The 23296-nt window shown below is 41.5% G+C and overlaps 2 protein-coding genes and 1 long non-coding RNA gene across 4 annotated transcripts in view; 2 read left to right on the top strand and 1 right to left on the bottom strand.

The window, feature by feature from the left end:
- The first annotated feature begins 1244 nt into the window (after nucleotides 1-1244).
- Nucleotides 1245-7273, top strand: foxh1 (forkhead box H1). The gene is given in 6 exon segments (XM_008438589.2): nucleotides 1245-1698; nucleotides 2577-2629; nucleotides 3712-3777; nucleotides 3780-4303; nucleotides 4753-4857; nucleotides 5382-7273. Coding segments are annotated over 5 exon segments (1674 nt in total). The 5' UTR covers nucleotides 1245-1698; nucleotides 2577-2616; the 3' UTR covers nucleotides 6348-7273.
- A 312-nt stretch (nucleotides 7274-7585) lies between these two features.
- Nucleotides 7586-23296, bottom strand: part of oplah (5-oxoprolinase, ATP-hydrolysing) — a 20882-nt gene continuing 5171 nt past the window's right edge. The window contains exons 4-28 of one of the 2 annotated variants that reach the window (XM_017301977.1): nucleotides 19672-19786; nucleotides 18541-18664; nucleotides 17859-18054; nucleotides 17562-17727; nucleotides 17192-17330; nucleotides 17003-17070; nucleotides 16309-16484; nucleotides 16091-16225; nucleotides 15893-16005; nucleotides 15569-15739; nucleotides 14664-14801; nucleotides 14435-14573; nucleotides 14236-14348; nucleotides 13242-13393; nucleotides 12973-13133; nucleotides 12779-12880; nucleotides 12512-12686; nucleotides 12228-12412; nucleotides 10957-11106; nucleotides 10742-10876; nucleotides 10501-10650; nucleotides 9627-9784; nucleotides 9372-9532; nucleotides 9163-9260; nucleotides 7586-8738 (exon numbers count right to left, since the gene is read on the bottom strand). In XM_017301977.1, the coding sequence (XP_017157466.1) occupies nucleotides 8583-8738; nucleotides 9163-9260; nucleotides 9372-9532; nucleotides 9627-9784; nucleotides 10501-10650; nucleotides 10742-10876; nucleotides 10957-11106; nucleotides 12228-12412; nucleotides 12512-12686; nucleotides 12779-12880; nucleotides 12973-13133; nucleotides 13242-13393; nucleotides 14236-14348; nucleotides 14435-14573; nucleotides 14664-14801; nucleotides 15569-15739; nucleotides 15893-16005; nucleotides 16091-16225; nucleotides 16309-16484; nucleotides 17003-17070; nucleotides 17192-17330; nucleotides 17562-17727; nucleotides 17859-18054; nucleotides 18541-18664; nucleotides 19672-19786 (3576 nt within the window). In that variant the 3' untranslated portion in view covers nucleotides 7586-8582. Of the gene's footprint in view, nucleotides 8739-9162; nucleotides 9261-9371; nucleotides 9533-9626; nucleotides 9785-10500; nucleotides 10651-10741; nucleotides 10877-10956; nucleotides 11107-12227; nucleotides 12413-12511; nucleotides 12687-12778; nucleotides 12881-12972; nucleotides 13134-13241; nucleotides 13394-14235; nucleotides 14349-14434; nucleotides 14574-14663; nucleotides 14802-15568; nucleotides 15740-15892; nucleotides 16006-16090; nucleotides 16226-16308; nucleotides 16485-17002; nucleotides 17071-17191; nucleotides 17331-17561; nucleotides 17728-17858; nucleotides 18055-18540; nucleotides 18665-19671; nucleotides 19787-23296 lie in introns of those variants that run through there. The other variant, XR_001776051.1, reaches the window with a different exon arrangement.
- The window catches only part of LOC103482436 (uncharacterized), an 11979-nt gene continuing 10765 nt past the window's right edge, over nucleotides 22083-23296 (top strand). The window contains exon 1 of the long non-coding RNA XR_001776052.1: nucleotides 22083-22161. This is a non-coding gene — a long non-coding RNA (uncharacterized LOC103482436). The remainder of the gene's footprint in view (nucleotides 22162-23296) is intronic.

The following is a 23296-nucleotide window of genomic DNA, read 5'->3' as shown; positions in this document are numbered from 1 at the left end:
TTTTTTTTTTTTTTTTTTTTGCTAATTTGCTAGACATTTCTGCTGTTGATTAGGCTCTAAAAAACTATTTTGATAATTTGACAATGCAGTGAGCCAACCACTCTACCAAAACACAGCAGGAAGTATCTATTGCCCACTGTGGAGCAATCAGTACAGTTTTCCTAAAGGACTTAGAGTGTCATTATCAAAGGTTTTTATAAATACAGATCATTAGTTCATCAACCAATCTTCATAGTACTGTTTAGCTATCAGGTGCAACTCAACAGGCGAGTGGGCAGCTGTTAAGACTGGATACACTTCCAGCAGATCAGGTTGTCAATATAAGAGTTCCAGTATTACAGCACAGAGGTACTAAAGCATCATCCAGCCCTTATCCTGGACAAAACATTATTTTTTTGGGAGTAGAAAAAGGTTCCATTAAACAGAATATTTCAACCTCTCTTTTGTGAGCATTTGCTCTGTAGGAAGCAAATGCTCACAATTTGCTTCCCACAGAGCAAATTACAGAACAATATGCTCTGTAGGAAGCAAATTGTTCCTACAGAACAATAAGCTTCCTACAAACTACAGAGCAAAAGCAAAAATTAACTTAATTTTATCCGAATATAAAAGCTTTATGGACATTTCAATTAGCCTAGTGTCTTGTTTCCTTGAGTAAATCTGACAACACTGAAAATTTCATATAGTCACTGGCCACCAAGTGAGGGAAGAGTGCTAAAAGAAAGAAACTCACTGTTAGAGACATGTAGCAAGGAGAATCCTTTTGGAGTGAACAACTATAATAGTCTCTGTCCACATGCCAAATAGTTGATTGGGATTGATGCTAGTAAAGAGAACATTTTCTGTCATGGAGGTTTTCAATAACACTCCAAGAGGGTCTGCTGTGAAACAGTGGATGACATTGTGGGAAAATACATAATTTCAGTGTTAAGTATGGTGGACAATCTGTGATTCTGTGGGCCTCCTACTCTCCCAAATGCGTTGGGAACCCGCACTGTAAATTCTCTCTAAAATGTTAATTTTTCCGTGTTATTCCCCAACGTTTATCTGCAGGTTCATTCTTGTTCCCATTTTTCAGTAGAAAAAGAAAAAGAACGCAGGGACCTTTCAGAGACAGAAGACACAATCGAGACTTTCTTTCACGTTTTCACTTTCTCCGTCCTCCTCGGCAGGCGTTTAAAGCCTGCCGAAGAGGGATTTGTCCCGACACAATCAGCCTAAAGATGAACAGAATTGTCCCTGATGCTGTTCTATTCACAGGGTGTCCCATTCTTCCCCTGCTTCACTCGCTAATCCAGTGAAAACCTATTAGCTCCCACTCCGGCAGTCAGGAAGAGAAAGCCCGACAGTTTTTATCAGATAGGTGCTTTTGGAAACGAACATTTCTCTGTTCACGTGTAACACAGACTTTCCTGTTCAGTTCTATGAGCACAAAGCCATGTAAGAAAAAAGTTTCACCAAGTAAGTATGTATCGGCCAAAAAGGTTGCAGTGAAGCTGCAAGATGGCAGTTGAACAATGACCACTAGAGGGGGATAAAGTGTCTCAAAAATGTGACAAACTGAGAGAAGAAAACTGCAGATTGCAGCAGGTGGTTGATGGCATAGATGGTTGATGGAAGCTTGTTGCTTATCTTAGTAGCCAAGTTCAAACAGTTTGCATATGGCTTCAAAGCTGGAAAAAGCTGAAATATTAAGTGGTGAGTCCTTTTTGCCAGCGTCTCTAAAGAAGAGTTTTTTTTCCCAAATATGTATGGAGTAAACTAAATTATGGGCAGATATGGTGCTAGTTCATTAAAAAAATAAGGCTGCAATAAGCACCTTAAAAAGTAATTGTCAAGCTTAACTCCAGCTAACATTTTAAGATTTGTTGATTCTTCTTGGGGATTTGTAATGTGAACGAGTTTCCCCCAACAACTGGGTGTGGAAACATTGCTTCATGTATGAGGTGTGAATGGTTCTGCCAAGCGCAGCACTTAGCAGCCTGTAGAACATCAGAAACCCCAAACATGCTTTTGAATGGAAGGCCTGCCCAGTAGCCGCTTCCTCATATGCTAAGAAGCTCCTCCCGGGTGGGAGCAGTCTCCAGCTTTCCCCTACCCCCTGCCATGGGAGCTCCTTGTAATCCAACTTGTTTTCTCTGGCTTGCTGGGAAGTAAGACTTTTACACATTAGCACTACATTAACCTGAACAAAGGACTTGCATTCCCGAAACTTTAGTCTCTGAGCACTGGGTGACTTTCTGCGCAGTCCTAGAGAGCCCCAACTACCGTCCCTGCTGTGGAGAACAATTCTGCTGCCAGAGTGTTCAGCAATTGGGCCAAATTATGTTCAGATGATCAGGAAGCCTACAATTTAAATCAAATTTTATATTGAATAACTTTTGAAAGTTGCCTTTTCAGAATTTGAAAAGCATATAGGGGGAACAAGCTGACTTCTTACTATTAAAATGTGTTAATCCCAACATTAAAATATAAAATTTCATTCCATTTGAATGAAACGACCATTGAGCTGATCAAGTTTATCAGATCACAGTATATATATTAATTTAAAAATATGGTTACTCCACGAATTTCAGGTAAGCAAGAAAAACATGGAAGTGGTAGCTGAAGACCAGGATGGCATGTAAAGGTCAGATTTTAGAATCAAAGATGTTAAATTTTCATTTTTGCTGCAGCAAATTAATTTTTTTCTCTCAATGGGACAGGGTCTGCCTTCACAACTGATTGGACCCGCCAGGGTTGACCAAATATCAGCAATCACTTTAAGTAGGTGTCAGCTGGTTCTCAAAATGGTGCTAAGATGTAAAAGAGTTTCACTTTTTTTTTATGGTTTCGCTGCATCACACCAACATAGAAAGATTAACACTAATTCATCCAATCCAAATATGGGCCACATTTGTAAAATGGCTTAAACCCATAGAATTAAATCCAATTCAACTTAACTATAACTTGAGACCTACATAAAAATGTGCCAAAACTCGCTCATCTGCTGAATGTTAAATTTTTCTCCCTCCTGTGACGTCACCAACAAAGATAAACAAATCTGTTTTTCTCCATTAAATGCGTTTTATTTTTCAAATAATTTTGTGAATTCGGGCAGTGGAAATTCTCAGGTCACGCAGGTGTGTTATATTGTCAATATACATTTCTAAGTGGGGGGTAAAAAAACAAAAAAAAAACATGGATAGTCTTTTATTTAATGTATTGAATCTTTCAGTGTTTGTATATTAGCTAACAATTTTGTATATTGCTCACGGAAAATAGTTGATTAGCTTTAATCGAGATTACTAATCTCTCTACAGGAACTCCCGCCCCTTCCCGCACAATCTGTAATGTTTGACTTCAACAACAAATTAAAGATGCGCCTCTTAAGTTTAAGTCGAAATGAGTCCTTTGCGCTCTACCAGAGTTTCTCAATAAATAATGTTTTTGTCCCTTAAAAACACCGCCTTCTTAAGTCATCGGTGCGTAAATGTCCCAGGCGTTGTTCCAAAAGGAATCCTACCACATCTGTGCTGCAAGTGGTTTGTTGATATCATTATGGCATTTTACTGTCTTTCTCTGTCCTTTTCCTATGCGCAAACCCTCCCAAACCCCCCAGGGCGATCAGCCACTCTACTCTCAGATAACGCGCCATTCCCCCCCAGACCCCCCTCCACTGTTACGCAGCGGGATTTACATGAAACTGTTAATTGTTTGCTCTTCAAATAGTCAGCCTGGAGCCAGCAGTCTTCCAGAAGTTAAGGACCGACTCTTCGACCTCCCTTATCCCTCCCCCCTTTCCCTCTCGCTCCTGGCCGATCGCTCTCCCCCTCTTCTCCGGGGTTGCATCAACATGACAAAGCACTGGCCGGAGCAGAGCCTCCTGGCACCAGCCGCTCTGTGCCACAGTGGAGAACACCGCGACCATCACCTTGACTTCTACAGAAATGTGCAGCGGAGTTTTCCTTCCTGCGGTCTAGCCCAGCAGTGGCCTCAACAACCGACTGAGATGACCCCCCAGCAGCAGCAGCAGCAGCAGCAGCAGCAGCCCCCCTCTGCACGCACCGAGCACCGTGGCGGTGCCACTGGACTCGCGGATCAAACCATTCCAGCCCACTCTTCATACCAGGACGGCGACGACGCCAACGCGAAGCTTCAGGACGTGACGCGGGAGACGTGGAGGGCCGAACGGGAGAAAAGCGTTTCCAGCAGTGGGAAGAAGAAGAACTACCAGCGGTACCCCAAGCCACCCTACTCCTACTTGGCTATGATCGCCATGGTCATCCAGCGGTCCCCAGAGAAGAAGCTTACACTATCAGAGGTAAAGGGTCTTAAATATATATATAAAAAAAGTGAGTTATTTTAGAATGTCATAGCGCACAAAGTCTTTTACACTTAAAGATGACTGACTACTTCTTTTGGTTACACTAAAAAACATGCATGCATCTCGTTTACACTGAAAGATCTGACACTAAACAGTCACCTCTCTGTGACACTTGGGTGACCACCATTCCTGCCACTCATGGTTTGCTTTGATAAGCTTGGGCCGCAGTAAAGCCAGACACTGATCTGCATCAGAACACAGATAAGATATACAGCACAAGCTTAAATAAAAACACACATTTATTTTGACTTTTCTGCAAATTAGTCATTTCCACTATTAATATTTTTGTTTGTATGCCATTTTTTTGGGGCGGGGGGAGAGAGAACGGAGAGACATTCCTGTGCTGCATCAAACATGAACTGAGATGGTTTTTGCTCTTATTCCAGATCCTGAAAGAGATCAGTACCCTGTTTCCATTTTTCAAAGGGAACTACAAAGGGTGGCGAGATTCTGTGCGACACAACCTCTCCTCCTATAACTGCTTTGTTAAGGTTTGTATACTTAAGACTCTCATACTTCCACTTTCAAAGACTTCAAGGGGCCATTCTAGAAGCTGATGTCATTATGTTTCCCTTTAAGGAAACTTTGTTCCATTTGTAGGAAGCCACCCAAAACAAAATAAATAATTGTAGCAATAAACATTACATTTTGTCAAATGCCATCAAAATCATCAGGAAGGATCATATATACATATATGATGTTTAGATATATATATGGGTTGAAGTGAGATGGAGCTTTTGAAACGTATGGGAAAACACTTTGTAGCTTTTGTTAAGAGATATTTGTAAATGTATCAAAGTGCAATCATGTTAATTTAGTAAGTGGCACACAGCTTTTACACAACTTCACCAGAGCAGCCAATAAAAATGATTGACATTGTTTGAGGGTCAACTGGTTTATGCATTTTGCGGCCATTGTGATGAGATTTTTTTTTTTTGGGTGAAACTAAGCCCATCCTGCCAGACTGGGTATTCAGGTTAAACAGGCAGCAATATGTCTTTCTTTTGATCTGCAGGTGCTGAAGGATCCAGGCAAACCTCAGGGGAAAGGGAACTTCTGGGCTGTGGACCTGAACCGTATTCCCCTGGATCTCCTGAAGAGGCAGAACACAGCCGTGTCGCGCCAAGACGAGACTATCTTCGCTCAAGATCTGGCCCCCTACATCCTGCAGGGACACAAGCCGGAATCTGAGCCGCCCCCTCCTCCTCCTCCGACTGAGTGTGTGACCTCTCTCCCGCCCGTGTCATCAGGAAATCCTTCACCGCCGTCACAGGACAACTTGTTCAGGCCCAAGCTGGACTCGTCCTTTGCCATCGATTCCTTACTGCACAGCCTGCGGCCGACGAGCGCTTCTGGGGATGTGGACAGAGACGGCTGGGGTGAGGTGGAGCGCCCTCGGCCCTCGCCGCCTCCAGGCTCTCGTTACGCCTCCTCCACCAGCTCAGTAAGCCCTGCCTCCACCTCTTCCACCTCCTCCGATGAGGATTGGAAAGGCTTGTCCCACACTGGGAAGCGTGTTCCTCCCAATGGTGAAGCAGGATCTGACGGGTACGAGGACCACAGACCGCCGTTGCACAAATCCGCCAGACGGGAGACCGTTGCTCCTCCGTGGGAGCTTCCAACCTCCTACGCCAAGTATGCTCCCCCAAATGCAGTCGCCCCACCTAGCATGCGGTTCAACGGAGGCCCCGTAATGCCGCTGCACGGCGGACTACCACTTTACAGCTACGGTAGCTCTCCCATGGCGCCTGCCCACTTCATAGGTCACTCCTACTGGCCGATTCTCCCCAGCAGGCGAGTCTCGGTTCAGCCGCCTCCTCTGCTCATGGACCTGGACAACATGCTGCAGTCGGTTCCTCCAAATAAGAGCGTGTTCGATGCACTGCTGCCCGCCAATCAGAACGCTTACTCGCATCACCAACCGCAGAGTCAGTACCCCCTGCAGAACGGGACTCCTGTCAACAGGTATCACCAGTACTGAGAGTCGTTCACACACCAAACGAGGAATCCAACCAGAAAGTAAACAATAAGCTCCAGACAATCTCTTTTATGGTTTCTTGCTAGCCAGAAGCTGATTTTTTTCTTGTTTTTTTTTTGTTTTTTTATATTTACATGTCGGTGTGTTTTAAAACAAATTGCAATTCTGCCTTCAGCATTGAGTTTCATTGATGCAAAACTACCTAAAAAAAAAGAAGAAGCTATATAACTCAACAGATATCTACCTCAGTGTTTCAATGAAACGTCGTGCTGCTACAGACTCTTTGCACTGCAGATCTTGTTTGCACAGTTGTTTAATACAATGTCTTGAGGATTGTTTTTAATGCTGTCTATCCACTGTGACTTATTGAATGTATCACATGGTCCCTCGTGGAAAAAAACAGCTGAGAAGTCCAAAACGGCAAACGGAGTTCGTTACCGACGGCTGTCGGGGTTTTCCTGCGTGACATTACACTCAGGCTGGTCTTAAGTGAGAGCTGAACTTTAGGATGTATGTAAAGGTTTTACTTTCCTTGTTTACAGATGTCTCTCTTTTTTAAATTTTTTTTGTTGATGCTTGCAAGAGAAAACCAAAGAATCCAAGACATCTTGAATCACTTGAACTCACTTTTAGAACACTCCGCACCAGAGTGGCGCTAATGATGATGGAAAATGTAGCTTTAACAGTTTCATTAGTTTTTTTTTTATAGATAATTTTTCTTGCACTATTCACCTGATCTTCCAAAGGACACCACTTTTAGATGTCTCCCTGCCTCGACTGAAGAATGTAATACCAACTTTGACTACTGACCAATATGTAACTATGCATCATTAAAGTTTATACATCTGTAGAGATGTCTTGAAGTCTGACAGGTTTCAAAAAAGTTTAACAGTGTTGTACAAATAAAATTGACATTTTAACAAAACTGACTTGGGTTCATTACACTGTTGTTTTTTTTTTATTGTTTTCAAAGACTGGGTAAAGTAATCCTGTAAAGGATTATTTTTTTGACGATTTAAATCATGAAAATTGTTTAAGCTGTAATTATGAAGGCAATGTAAAAAAAAAAAAAGTTGAAAGTGCGCCGATTTTAAATACGTGGCTGACTAAAGAAAAAATGTGCTTCTCCAGCAAAAATAATGCAGCCCTATACATTTTTTGTAACTGCCCAGCTGGTGTTGATAAATCTGAAAAAGTGTACAATTTAAAATCCGTTTGACCAGAAGTATATTTATTTACCAGAACTGGATTTTCTTGGTGCAGCGGCGATATTAACGTAGCAACAACACACTCCAAAAGGACTCCATCGAAACTAAATGAGATTTTAGCATTGGGATCGATATTAAAGCTCATGCATATTTTGAATTTAGAAAAGATGAAGTGAACTCTATTCACTTTTTTTTTATCATCTCCAGTTGCTACAGGAACTTGAGTTCATGAATTGGGAGTTTCCAGCGCTCCTCTTTCTCTTGCAGAAACTCTGATTTACATCAGCAGTGCAGCAGCCGTCAGCCTCCCGCTGATTCCCCGCCCCCTGCTGTGACCACTATCTCTGTATCAGCTGCCTACGCATGCCTGCCTGCCTGCACTCCCTCCTTCCCCCCTCTGCTCATCATCATTCCTGACACCAAAGGTGGGAGGAGGGGGACGCCGCTTTAACCCAACACAACCACTCTGGGTGCGACTACCTGTCACACATCAAGTTTGCAGTCGTGGAAATTTATTTTTTTTATGTTTCCGAAACATGAAATTTAAACGATTTTCTGTTAACAAATGGGATTTATTTATCAAACCTTCTTAAAAAAAAAAAAGAGGTATATTTGTAAATTGTTGGCTTGAGAAAAGTGCTTGCTCAATTCACATTTCACTTAAGTTCATCCTGACATTTGCAGCATTCAGAAATACACACTGTGCGGTGCTTCTCGCAAACTCATAGGTTTGGATTAAAATACTAGTGTGAAACGTGATCGTTTCAGGAATATAAATCCAACAGAAAGTGAAATTTCACAGAGAAACATTCATAGTTTAGGAGCTTGATCCATTATTCTACTCTGATTCTTGTCACACCTTTAGTATGTGCCTTTTTTCACACTACAATGCTAGAAAGCATGCCTGTCACAGTTTTACCTTTGTTAACTTTCTTTATGTATCTTTTGGTAAATCCATTTGATGAAGAGTCTGACTCTCGTTTCCCACGATTTTCTCTTCTCTGGCCTTCCAGCTCTTCATCATTTCTCTTCACACTCCCTCTTGAGCCATTCTGTATTCAAACACACTCCCCCTCTCCGTGAACACCTCGTTCAGACGCCTACGCTTGCCCTGAGGTCCGCCGCTCTTCGGGTCTCCCTCGCTCCCAAACCCCCCTCCTCCAGGGGTGTAAAGGCAGAACATGTCCTGTAGTGGGAGACCAGGAGTGGGTGTGTTATTTAACTTAACGTCGAACAAAATTAGGTGCACAAAACTGGTTATTATGAGTAACTTGCAGTATGCCTTGTGCTATAGTATAACATTTGAATGTTTGCAGAAACAGAAGAGCCACAATCTGTCTGGCACAGGACAAATTGTGGCAGATCAGAGATGCTTCATGTAATTTGAATGTAAAGATCTTTTCCTCTTCCCCAGCAGGATTTTACTGCAACATTTACAATCCAAAGAGCCATTTCTGCCCTCAGTACAGTGAAACAAAACTGGAAAATCTGTTGTGTGTGTGTGTTTTTTAAAAAATTTTTTTAAGAAAAACAATTTTATTCCTATTTTTAGGTTTACAAAATGAGAAAATTGGCCACAAAGTCTCTGATTGGTGCGTCTCTCATCTCACCCCTGGCTCAAGGCTGACGCTGGTCTTTGCTCCCAGGTTGAGGATTCGACCGTCGGCTCTGTGCAGCAGGTTGAGCCCCGCGGCTCCATCCTCGCCCCCTGAAGCGTCAGAGAGAAACACGACCAAAAATGATTTTATACCATAATAAATGGAAGAGGAGGGAATAAACGAACACACAGAGGAGACCTGGAGCAGGTTTCAGTGATTACCTTTAAGGCCATAGGGGCGGATGGCCCGTCTCTCCGTCAGGACGGACAGGACCACCTTGTTCCTGAACAGAAGCTTACGGACGACGCCGTCGCCTCCCCGGCACTTCCCAGAGCCTCCTGAGCCGGGTCGCAGAGAGAAATGCTCTAAAATCACCGGATACCTGGACAGCAGACGGATCAACAGCTGCAGCCAATAACAGAAGAAAACAAAAAAAAACCCCGACAAACTGACACGTCTTCAGCAAACTGTCTCACCTTTTCTCCAAAATCTCTGGATCGGTGATGCGGGTGTTGGTCATGTGAGAGTGGACGCCGCTCCGGCCGTGCCAGCCGGGCCCCGCCCCCGCTCCCCCGGCCACCGTCTCGTAATAGCCGACTCGCTCGCTGCCAAAGGAAATGTTGTTCATGCAGCCCTGATCGGAGGAAGACAGTGCAGCGTTAAGGAAGAGAAAAAATATGCAAACACGCGGTCAAAACTGCAGCAGGGTGTCTGCAGGTTTTACCGACTCAAATTTAAGACCAATATGAATAGAATTTAAGAGCCATATCGCCAAAGAAATGTACAAACTTTGACACTTATGGAGGTAAAAAAAAAAACCTAGCTAATTTATGAGTATTCACCATCATAAATACTCATGAAAAAATACATTATTTTTTCATGCTATGAAAAAATAAAATTACAAGAAAAAAGTCATAAAATTACGAGAACAAAGTAATAATTTTACAAGGATAAAGTCACGCAAATAAAGTTGTCAAAATAAAATGAGAATAAAGTTGTGGTATTACGAGTATAGTCATAATATTACAACTTCATTTCTGTAACACTGTAGCTTTATTTTCATATTATTACAAAATTACCCTTGTATTATTCTGACTGTATTCTCTTAATATAGCAACTTTATTCTCGTAATTTTATAACTTATCTCATAATTTTATTTCTCTATTTTTTTAAGTCTCCATCATAATTAAAAAGTTCTGCCAAGACAAAATTTAAAACCTCTGATAAATGTATTTAAAGTCAACTTACTTTAAAAAGCAAACAAACAAAAATAAGAATTTAAGCTTTTTTTTTAAGGCCTTAATTTTGGATGAAGGATCCGGTGAACATGAGAACTGTCGTTTGTCTCACCTGGGAGGCGGAGCACACCTCAAACGCCTTAAAAATGACATCCACCACTCTCTGAGACGTGAGCACGTTTCCTCCGACCACAGCTGCATTCTGGGACGGCTGGAGGATGGAGCCGGGGGGCACGATCACTTTGATCGGCTTCAGGCAACCCTTTGTGAGCGAAAAGAGGAAGCTGTTCTTAAAATCGTCTGTTTAGGATCAGAGAAACCTTAAAAAAGGCCAAAGATTGAACGTCTCCTACCTGATTGAGGGGGATGTCCTGGCCGACCATGCAGCGCAGGCAGTAGATGAGAGCGGACAGGGTGATGGCCCGTGGAGCGTTGCAGTTCCCCCACACCTCGGTTCCAGTTCCTGTGAAGTCAAACACGGCGCTGCCCTGTAACGGCAAACGTTCGTTCAATCGGCCGCTGTCTCGTCGCGTCTTCACATTATACTGACAGAACGCTCAGAGTTCACCTCTTCTTCATTGATCTGAACCCGGAGTCTGATCGGTGTCCCGTCGTCCATAAAATCTTCTGACTCCACCTCTAAGGAGTCGCTGGTCTGATGGCGCCGGCGCTGTGCGAACTCTCTGAGCATGTCCCTAACGGCCAGCTCGGCGTTACTCTGGAACGCAAACGTCACACAGGATTTTTTCAGGTATTGTCTTGTATTTAGCCTCAGATATTTTACTATCAACTTGATAGTACACTGCTACACTGAACATTAAAAACAAACTTCAACTTTAGGTAGAGGAGGGTAAACAATTGCTTTTTTGTTGTTTCTTTTTCCCCCGACAAAAGAAAGAACAAATGACAGAAAATATTTTCCCAAAGTGGCTTTAATTCCAATCATCTGTTTTGTGAGTTCAATAATGGGCCAGACTACAAGAATTGTTGTGTATTTTTGCTAGCACTTCAAAAAAACACTGTGTTTTGTTGCAATGTTGGCAGTCAGTCAAACATGACACACTTAGATGAATGGTTATTCATGTGTTGGGATGGTCCAGTCAAAGTCCACTCTTGCATAAAACTGGCAATCTGTTGAACTGAATTTAGAAGTGACCACTGGATTCAATATAAAGTCCACAAAAGTGCCCAGCTGGTAAAGACATTTGACTCGAGGCTACCTGTGAAAAGGTTGCTTTAACAAGGTGTTGATTCATTGAAGCTGAATCCAAATATGCACTACATATTTCAGAGTTTTAATTCTAAGACAACACAAGAAATGTTTAGTTTTTCTTTTTGCTTCCAAATTAATTTCTTTTTTGGCCAGTCAGATTAAATCCTGACCAAATACACTGAAACTTCTGGATGAAATGTGGAAAAAAAAAAAAAAAAAAAAGAAAAAAAAAAAAGGGAAACTTTTCAGAGAATTCCGAACTAGAACTCGGTGATAAATTAATTTTATCCATTAATCAATTTTCCTGTTTTTGAAGATTAAAAATAAATAAATAAATAAATAAATAAATCACAATTTTCCCAAAGATTTAACCAGTGCACTCCTTGTCATCCCAGCCCAGGCCAACCATCTTGTTTTACAGTTTCTATTTATTTGGTCTTTAAATTCAGGTCAACCCACAGAACGAATTACTGAAATAACAGACAATTTTTGAAAATATTTTCTATTTTTAGTAACTAAGCAAGTGAGAAATTACGGGAATCGGATTTGGTAAGATTATAATCATGGATTTTATGTTTTGGTCGCATCTACTCTGAACCTTTCCACTGACTTGCAGGAATGTTTACCTGGATGTATCCCATGTAGGCCTGGACCACGTCTAACCCGTAGCAGTCGATCAGCTCCCCTACTAACTGGCTGCCTCTCTGGTTGGCCGCCACCTGAGCCCGCAGGTCTGACAGGTTGTCGTGGAGATTACGAGTCCCAGAGCAGCCAGGGTGCTGAGCCGGAGCCATCAGAGCTTCGGTGACGGCTGGCATGGAGACAAGTGGAAGAGAGAGGGCCAGAGATAAACTCTGCAGGAAAACATCCGTGTTTTAACGGACGGAGGAAGGCATGTTGGTGTTTTTACCTTCTTCTTGGAAGACTCCCCCGGTGACGAGCTTGAACGAAACAAAGACTGCCCCCTCCTGCTGAAGGGAAGTGGAGTGGGGGGGCATAGAGCCGGGAGTGATGCCTCCGATGTCGGCATGATGCCCCCTGCTGGCCACAAAGAACACAGGCCTTTTGACTCCTTTTCGAAACACCTTTGGGTAGAGAGACAGAAGAAAGACAACAGTGAAGAGAGGACCAGAAATGGGGACAGATGAGGACGTTAGAGAAGAACCGAAAGCCTGACCGGCGTGATGACGGTCAAGTCCGGGAGGTGGCTGCCGCCGGCGCACGGGTGGTTACTCAGAATCACGTCTCCTTCTCTCAGCTCGTTTCCCAGTGATCTGATCTTCACAAACGGAAGGAGAAAAAAAACCATTGGACATGAAACACTCTGACTCGGTGTCAGTTTTTCCACTCAGGAGTGGTCCTGCTAATCACCTGGTACTGGACGGTCTCCTGCATGGCCCCCAGGTGGACAGGGATGTGAGGCGCGTTCGACACCAGACCTCCGTCGGGCCCGAACACGGCGCAGGAGAAGTCCAGACGCTCCTTGATGTTCGTGGAGATGGAGGTCCTCTGGAGGACTCTGCCCATCTGCTCTGCAGCGGTCCGTGGGACAAAAACACCGGTCAGCAACTTTCTTTCACAATCGCATCTCTAATCAACTCTGAACGTTTTAGTTTTTTTTTTTGAAAGCACCGTCCCACCCGCTATGCTCATGAAGCGGTGGGAGAAGATGGAGAGCTGCACGGTGTTGAGCTCAGTGCCGATGGCGCACTGAGAGTCCGAGCCGACAGCCAGGCAGACGTCGCCGTCCTCCGTCAGGCAGGCCTCGCAGGACGGCTCCACCAGGATGGTGCTGACGGGGATGAAAGAAGAGATGGTATAAACCTGCAGCAAATTCGCTTAATTATAAATTAATTTAATCCACAAGCGCAAAAGATTTTAATATTCTCAACTCAAGAGTAGGAAAAAAAAACAGATTCAGGCATTTACGTCAATAAGAAATTATTCTCACGACACCCGAAAACCTTTTCCCAACCGTTTCTACTTCAACCGTTTTTACTTTTGCAAAATTTACCAACTGTACATTTCTTCTGTCTAAGCAGATAAGCAGTATTTCAAAAAAGCTTATGTTTTATAAACAATAGTATTTCTTGTCATTAATTTGGTGTTCAGAGATGAGCATTTTATTCTGGCATCAAACTAACTGTTAGCATTTAGGCTAACATTGGCATTTTAACTAATTTTAGCTTATACAAAAATTTTAACATACTGAATGGAGTAAGACAATGTTACTCAACATGCTTATGACTCTCCACATGCTACTGAGTACATTGTAGCTTGCTTTAGCGTTGATGCTAATTCTTATCTTAAGAACTCTGGGTTCCAACCAACAGGCACACAAAAAAAAACATTTAGTCAAATTTAACTACAGAGAGTGAAAAAAAAAATATGAATGTATTTTTATTGTGTGAATGACATCTGGTTTCAACTGTCTTTATAGCAAAAATGTGCAGTTTCAAGAACTTTCCAAACTATGAAAACACCTAATTGACGTTCCTAATTGAAGTTCAAGCACTGTCAGGGCTTTCAAGCACCTGAACAAACCCTGGTTTTAGGCTCAAAAACGTCACTTCAACTAACACCTCAGTGAGCCTCGATGGAGGGCAACCAGCCCATGTCTAGAGAAAGGCCTGCCTGTTTTTGTCGATGATGATGGCCGGTCCTTGGATGCTTTTGCCACATGGCAGTTCCTCCCACAGATACACACTGGTGTCCATGTAACCGTCTTCAAAGAAACACTTGGTCATCTACAGAGGAAGACAACAGGAACACCTTCGGTGTGAATTTTTAGTAGCAAGGATGGCTGCTATTACGTGTGCGTGTTCTTGACTACCATGACAGGCTTGGCTTGTTTGTGTCCCGTCTTTGATTTATGTATGGAGTTGATCCCAGATTTTCCGCAGCCTCTCACTCTGATGTCGTCCACCATGATGGCTCTGTCTGGGATGGTGAACCCAAACTCCTTCAAATAACTGCAACAAAAACAAAACGTGACTTATTCCCATGAAGAAAAGTTAGCTGATTTACACTAAAACGGGCACAAATAAAGGGACTTGGCAGACCGCTTGGTGAAGGCGCTGCTGAAGTCGCCAGCTCGACAGGAATGGGCGTTTCTGGGGTAACCGTCAGCCGTAACCATGAGGGCGCAGTCGGTGCCTTCGTAACGCAGGTGGAGGAAAACCTCAGTAGATATCTGACCACTGGGGACGACAAGAGAAGTGCCAGAGAGTGGGATTATGTTACTGTCAACAGTCCATGTTAATCAGAAACAGCCAGGTAACATTTAAAATGTGGGATTCAATCATTCACATGGCGAAGAGCTAAGGCAGCGGTTGAAGGTACATGAGTTACCTTGGTTCTCACAAAATGGTAAAAACAAGGAGATGTTGTGTCAGTTCTCTTAAAAACATGCAAATTTTTCAAATTGATGCCAATTTTTTTAGAATTATTGAGAAAAATATTCTTAGAAAAAACATGACTACATTTTGAGTCATTAGCTGATGAAGGTTTAGAATAAGGAAAATGAAGTAAAAGGCTCTTCCAGTGAACAAACCAAAGTACAACTCCCAAACTTTTAGACTGTTTATCGGCTTGAGTCTTAATCAGAAACATGAGATTTTGATTCATCTTTAAAATATATTGTAAATTTTTTACCCTATTTTATAATGAAAGAAAGAGATCATGTATTATATTTCTATGCAATAATGCAACCAAATGTGGAAGACATTCTCAATTTAGTCCTCTGCAGTAGCTTTGCTGCCTACTAGTGGTTAAAATTGTTATATCATGAAAAAATTACAAAAAAATAAATTTTCTATAAACAGGCTAAGATTGCAGGTGTGACTATGATGAAAAGTGATGATCGTTTTAACCTTTGGTGCCTGGAGGGTTAAAGCGAAACCTCTCTTTTTTTTTAGGAAGAAAATCTATCGGTTACTTTCGCTTGCTGAGTTTTGTTGGCTCTGACCTCGAGAAGCTGCGTGCGGACAGCGTGTCGCGGCAGCGTCTGCAGAGTTGCTCCATCCTGCGGTCCAGCTCGCCGAAACACTGCTGCTCGTACTTAAGGGAGCACGGCTCCTGCACCTCTTCCACAACGTCTGCCAGGGCAAGACCGTATGCTGACAGCACGCCGCTGTACCTGAGAGCAGCACACACACACACACACACACACACACACACACACACACACACACACACACACACACACACACACACACACACACTCTAACAAACCTGTTTAAGCAACAAAACATTCTTGTGCAGCAACTTAACCCTCCTTTTTTAATCTTACTTATGGATGAAGACGGTCTTCATTCCCAGAGCTCGGGCTATAGAACAGGCATGCTGGCCGCCTGCGCCGCCGAAACACGCCAGTACATGCTGAGACGTGTCATGGCCTTTGGCCTGTCAGGTTTTCAGAAGAAAACAGCTAACACAAGATTGTTTAAAATCAGTAACCCTAAAATCCCACAATGCTGTAACGACATACTTGTGTCAAAGCCCTGATTGGTCGACACATCGCCTCGTTAGCAACACGAATGAATCCCATTGCGACGTCTTCCACGCTCATCGTTGATTGGCTGTTTGGCACCATGTCGTTCTGGGAGTTTGTGGCCCTGTTGGCCTTTATTTGAAAACAGAAACAATAAGTCTTTTATGTCACTGTTTGCCATTAGCGTTACTGAAATGAACGCTAAGTAGTGGCACCTGGGTTTGGTTCGCTGACAGGAAGCTGTTGATCTCCTCAGTGAGACGATGGAAATGCGTCATGGTGTCTTCCAAGGACAACGGTTCGTTCTCAGCAGGGCCGAAGATTTTTGGAAAGAAGGGAGGAAGAAGGCGACCCAGAGCTAAGTTAGCATCGGTCACAGTCAGAGGGCCGCCTGCAAAATACATTTAAAATATAAAAAAAATAAATGAAAAGAACAGAAGGGGAAAAAACTTTGACCAGAAAATGGTTACAAAAAGGCATTATTACAAAAATGTAAGATATTGGTTTGCTTCAGCCTTGTTTTTCTCTTTTTACTTTTATTTATTCTGCAATACGAAAGTGGAAATCGGTTGTTGATCATGAATCTAGTTGGTTTCTAAAAGGCATCCTCTTTACTCCCGCTTTATAGCTTTCGCATGATACAAGCTTGAGTTATGCAAGCTGAACTTGAGCCCATTTTTTCTCTTTTATGTACATTAAGCGGATTATTAACTCAGAGGAGGCTGGAGAGGGGGGCGGGGGGGCGGAACCGAAAACCCCAGCTCTGTTACTGTGGATTATTGCCCAACATCATGGAGATTAACAGGGTGAGGTATAAAAGGAAGATTCAATAAAGCCAAAAATAAAAAAAGAAATACACTGGTGTTTACTAACTGACCGTGGAGAAGAGAGAGCAGTCTGTAATCTCACCTTTCCTGTAACAGGCCGGTCCTGGATGTGCACCTGCAGATTCTGGTCCTACGACAAACATCCCTGATCTGGGGAGGTTAAAAAAAAAAAAAAGCAAAGAAATCATAAACATGCCAGGGAAATGCAAACAAGAATTCGTAAGAGTTCATTTGAAAGAAGAATAAATCCCTCTTTCAAGGGTAAGTTAACCTGAAAAAGAGTCGGGACCCCCCGCCCGCAGCCACGGTGTTGATGTCCAGCTGAGGTGCTTGCAGGGTGACGCCAGCCGTTGTGGCCTCAAATACGTGTTCGTACTGGCCGGCATAGCGGCTCACGTCGGTGGAGGTTCCTGCCGGGAAACACAAAACATGAAGATTAAAGAAAATAAAATTTAATAATTGAATAGAAAGTTTTGAGTGGTATATTTGTACTTCATTAAATTCTTTTGAAACCTTGAACCTTCTGGGATGTTACAGCATAAAAGCCTTTTTTTTTTTTTTACTTAGATTTACTGTGAAAGGAACAAAATTAACTTGTAATTGGAAGGTGGAAGAAAAAAGACATAATCTCACACACTCACCGCCCATATCAAAACCAATCACAGGCTTCTTCTCCATTTGGCTGTAGGAGGTGATGGCGTATCCCACCACGCCCCCTGCTGGGCCGGAGAGAACGGCTCTTGAGCCGCAGAACTGCTCCATGGGGGTCAGACCTCCATCTGACTGCATGAACAACACATCTACATCCTAAAAAAAAAAAGAAAGAAAGATTAAATTAGGGAATTTAGGCAGGCCTAGAAAGTTTAAATTGAAATACACAAATTAGTTTTTTATGCCCAAAATCAAATAAAACAAAACAAAACAAAAAAAAAACGTACCTTCAGGCCACCTTTAAAGCCGGCTGTGAATCCTTTTAAATACTGATGAATTTTGGGTGTGAGGTAGGCGTCCGCGCAGACCGTGTAGCCCCGAGGGACCGCCCGCACCATCGGCATGACCTCGCTGGAGAGAGACACCTGAGTGAAGCCCAGACGACGGGCGAGGGAGCCCACCGCTTTCTCATGATCGGACCAGCTGAAACGAGCAGAAAATAGAACCTGAGTCAAACATCTGGCTTATTGTGTGTGTTTGATCACACTTTCAGACATATTTGAGTGAAGAATGAGATTACAAGCAAGGAGTGTCTCACCCAGTCTATCAGTTTTATATCAAAAACTTTAAGATAAATCAGACCCGTTTCCTTGAGAGCAAAGAGATTTCTAGGAATCACAGCGTGTGACGTCTACATGAAGGGGGAGAGGCAGGAGAGGAAAACATGACCTTTCAACCAAGAAGGTTGTATAAGCCTCACAGACAATAGATGAGAGCTTACTGAACGTACAGAGCAGGAGAGATCCTGGGATCTCAGGGAGTTATATAATCACATATCAGCTGTTAAGAAAATAGTAAGTTAGGAGCAGGGAAAATGTGCTGAGATAAGTTAAAAAGTATTAAGTTACAAAAGAACAAGAGTTCAGCCTGAAAGCTAGAAGAGGATGATGGTGTTGTTGATGTACTGACGTGTACGAGTGGAGGAGGAGGACGGCGATGCTGGAGATACCGCGGGACAGAACTCCTCTCAGGTCCTTTTCCACTTTGTCCAGATCCAGTTCCTGCCACACCTCCAGAGAATCACCTGTACTGCCTAAAGAAAAAAAAGAAAGAAATAAAGAAACAAAACAGGCTGTCAGTGTGTTTTGTGCACCAATCAGTTTTGTTTGATTTTTAGCTGGGTTTTTGCCTCCAGTGCTATTAACTAGCAATATTAGAAAGATGGCAACATTTTACAAATCAAGCATGTCATTATGACAGAAACGAGGTGAAAGCTCAAAACGATGTTCGAGCACCTCTGACGTAACATGTCAAACCTTCCTGTTATCCAGCCATAAAGATAATTATTAGGGTTTTAAATACTAATACAACCATTAGCCACACAACAACAACAAAAAAAGCAATGTCTCAACATAACGAGATTTTTAAATTCACAACCATTTTCCTTTCCAGAACTTAATAACTATAACCTAATCAGTTTCTGACAGAAAACAACCACCAGCATTTTTGTTTTTATAACCTGTTAATATGTAACTTTCATTTGGCCCACAGGAAAACTTGTTAATGTTTGCAAACGTAACATTTAAACTTGATCATTCAGATCAGAAGGAGCGAACCGGCGAAGAAGCCAAAGACAGGAAACAAGTGAAATCAGACCACAAAGGCTTTGGTTGCAGATCGGAACAAAGCACTTTGTTCTCAAAAACCATGAAAATATAGTTGATGATTCTTCTAACGAGGCTTCAATCTGAAATGTATGGCAGCTCATTCAAAATATCTCCCTCCACAAAGGCCCAACCCAAAAGTTTAGGGCGATCTAAAAAGCACCAGCAATATTTTTGGGAGTTGTTTCTTATCCTGATAGATGTGATAAAAGTATAATGGCTAAAGAAAACTGTTCATTAAATGGAAATGCCTCCTAAATTAAAGCAGAAAGAGTAGTAAACATTGACTTTATGAATTTTTATTTTTTTTTGCAAAACAGTCTAACGTGCAAATATGTCCAACAGTGATGTCATTAAGGAAGCCAACAGTTAGATCCACAGTGAAATATATGAAATCTTGATGGAAAAAAGAGGAATATTTGAACTTTGCAAACACCTGTTACGACACGTTTGGGATCTTTCCTGGGCAGCTGGCAGTCGTCTTGACAGAGGACGACTCGCTCGTCCACCTCTATGACCTCCTCATAAAGCACATCAGGGACGGCGACCTCCTGCACGTAAAGGTCAAGCAGATGTACTGAAGAGAAGAACCAGACAAGTCCCGCGAAACACTGAGAACACAGGACTGAACATATCCTGGACAGCATTTAAGATTTTTGTTCACAGTTTTGCGGCAAGGCTTAGTAGATAAGTGACCCCAACTGTTAATGGTACAACGGGTCAGCGGGGGCGGAGGGCAAACGTCAGGGGTTGCCATGGTGCTCTGCAACATAAACAATACTAAAAAAAAAGAGACTGCCAAAATGTCTCTATAACTATAAAAAAAAATAACTGACCATGTATTATCAGTAGTTTTCCCAGTGTTAGCAGAATGCCTCATTAGGTTTACGGGGCAACTATTTTTTTAATTAAAAGGTAAGTTGCTTTGGATCTCCATTTTTCCCTTGAGAAATGGGGGAAAAAACAACAACCTTGTGTATGTGTGTTTTACAAAGTTTTACCGAAATATTTAACTGAGACACAAAAGCATAGATAGATGACATCTGTATTGTAAATGTAAATTGGCATTATGCTAAAATCTGATATTTGTCTGTTAATGTGAAGTCATGATTGATGCACCTCTTGATTGAGTTCATCACATTTTTTTTTAACCTGCTATTAGATGCTATAATCAGTCTTCTGAATCTAATCGAATCTTAAACAAATAGTAATGTAAATACACACAAGCTATGCTGCTGGCCTCTCTAAAGAGGATAAAGCAACAGAGAGCAGAAAAGCAACCTTGTCCAAATTCAGGAAACTGCTTCTCTTTAGTTGATCCACAATGTCAGGGAGCAGTGTTCAGTTATCCACCAAGTGTGTGAGTAGAGATTATCCCTAATGCCCTGAATTTCTCCTGCCTATTGAAGTAATCTGCAGTTATAAAGTCTTTCTCCATCACTGCAATGGAGTAGTCAATAAAATACTGTTATTTACACCCTTTGAACTGAGCCATAGTCTGCTATGTTTCACTTATTGGTTATGTATTATAGTTTAATTGGTAGATCAAATCACTGCAGCCTGATATTTTATTGGGGAATCAAAATAATCTTATCATTTTACTTACTGTAAGCCGCATGGTTCAAAGTTTAGGAAAAAAGTAGCCCGGTGCGACTTATATGTGGATTTTCCTTCAACCACCAGGGGGCTCTTTAGCAGGAAGTGAATCATTGGAAGTCAAAAATGGAAATAGAAGAAAGCGTCCATTAAAACGAGATTAGGTTTTAATGGGGAACTTAAATTTGAGAATGTTGTTGATCAGTTAAATAGCATTGAAGAGAAAAAGAAGATTTAAAAAAAAAAATAATACTGGGAACATTATGAGAATTTGAAGTATCGATATTAGGATCCAGTAGATGGCAGTAGTGCAACAATAATGGATGCAAGCTGCCGTTGAAATCTAAAGAAGAAGAAGGAAAGCGCCCATTTTCATTTAGCACATGCTAGTAGCAGACACGAAGGATCAGCACTTTTACTGTTACAGTTACCGTTCGGAAACTACCGTAATCAGTTCAGTTAAATCTAAACTTGGCAACTTTTTCTTTTTTAACCGTAATAAATGTGATATTCACTTGACCTGTTATGACTCAAATTTTGGGTGTCCGCCCCCTCTGCTGCATGAGATATCAAGATGTATCGATTAGACTATATAGATATCGATTAGATTATATAGCTATAATCTATGTAATTATAGTTTATAATTATATAGATGGATCCTGGATCCTAATATCTATACCTCAAATTCTCACAATTATAGATATAATTTAATTGATTGGGTATCGATTAGATTAGGGTATTAGATTCGATTAGATTCATAAGACTGATACCCCAGATGTGCATTTGAGTAGTCTTTATTACTCACATACCCCAAAATAAAATCAAGTGAAATCAAGCACTTTCAGAAGAAACCTGTAATAAACAAAGTCCATATTTGCCATAGCATAAACACCAATGTTTACACTGTTTTTCAATCCTTCCATGCAGTGCTTGTAAGGCACCTATTAGTTTACACCTAAAAAAAAAAATCACAGAATAATTCATTTGGTGTTGAGATTAGCATTTTCTACTAGTAACGAACTGCCACAAAGTATAAATCAGATTTTTTCTTTTGTGTTGAATGTCTGTTTTACAATATATTGACCACAAATGACTAACAAAAAAGCAACACTTTTCTGCAAAATTCACCAGCTGCACAATTCTTGTTAGTGTAAAATAAGTAGTATTTCAAAAGAGCAGAAGAAATATTATACTTTTTGAACAATAATTTTTGTTGCTAATCTGTTGCTAAGAGATGAGTGTGTTTACTGGTAACCAAGTGCCACGAAGTAAACTTCAGATTCTTACTTTTGCAAAATGTACCAACAGTAAATTTCATGTGCCTAATTGGGTAAGCATTATTTCGAAAGAGCTTATGTTTCATAAACTTTATAACTTATTAATTAGGTTTTAAGAGATAAGCGTTTTCTACTGGTAACAAACTGCCACGAAGTATAAATCGAGATTTTTACTTTTGTGTTTAATGTGTGTCTTATAATATAATTACCACTAATGACTAAAAAAATTTACTTTTCTGCAAAATTCAAAATTTACCAACAACACGTAAAGGTAGTTTACGTGTTGTTACACAATTCTTAACAAGTATAAAATAAGTACCGTGTTTCCCCGAAAGTAAGACAGTGTCTTACTTTCTTTTTATCCCCAAAAGCCTCACTATGTCTTACTTTCGGGGTATGTCTTATATTGGAAAAAAATTGTCGAATTTTTAAGCATTAGGCGGCAGTGACAAGTGCAGGGGACGGCGCGGTGACGTATGGAGAGGGGGACGGTGCGGACGTGGCCAGGAGGCGGCGCGCAGCTAGATGAGAGGGAGGCGGCAATACCCCCGTGTTTCCCCGAAAGTAAGACGTATGTCTATTTTAAAGTAAGACATATGTCTTACTTTCGGGGTACGGCTTATATTAGCCGACCCCCCTGAAACCCCCGATACTCTTACAATCAGGGGTGTCTTACTATCGGGGAAACAGATAGTATTTCAAAAGAGCAGAAGAAATATTATATTTTTTTGAACAATAACAATTTTTGTTGCTAATCTGTTGCTAAGAGATGAGTGTGTTTACTGGTAACCAAGTGCCATGAAGTAAGCTTCAGATTTTTACTTTTGCAAAATGTACCAACTGTTAATTTCTTGTATCTAATCAGATTTTTTGAAATTATTTTGAAAATTCACCAACTGCACCAAAATTCACCAACTGCACAATTATTGTTATTGTAAAATAAGTAGTATTTCAAAAGAGCAGAAGAAATATTATATTTTTTGAACAATAACAATTTTTGTTGCTAATCTGTTGCTAAGAGATGAGTGTGTTTACTGGTAACCAAGTGCCACGAAGTAAACTTCAGATTCTTACTTTTTGCCACCATGACAGGAAACGAAATCAATCAATGAGCAATGAGCATGCTCTGTGTTCATACATTCAACTTTTACTTATTCAGCGATTAAATAAATGTGTGTATGTGTRTRT

This window comes from Poecilia reticulata, linkage group LG20, assembly GCF_000633615.1.
Source record: "Poecilia reticulata strain Guanapo linkage group LG20, Guppy_female_1.0+MT, whole genome shotgun sequence".
NCBI classification, from domain to species: Eukaryota; Metazoa; Chordata; class Actinopteri; order Cyprinodontiformes; family Poeciliidae; genus Poecilia; species Poecilia reticulata.
This window is presented reverse-complemented; position numbering and strand designations above follow the sequence as displayed.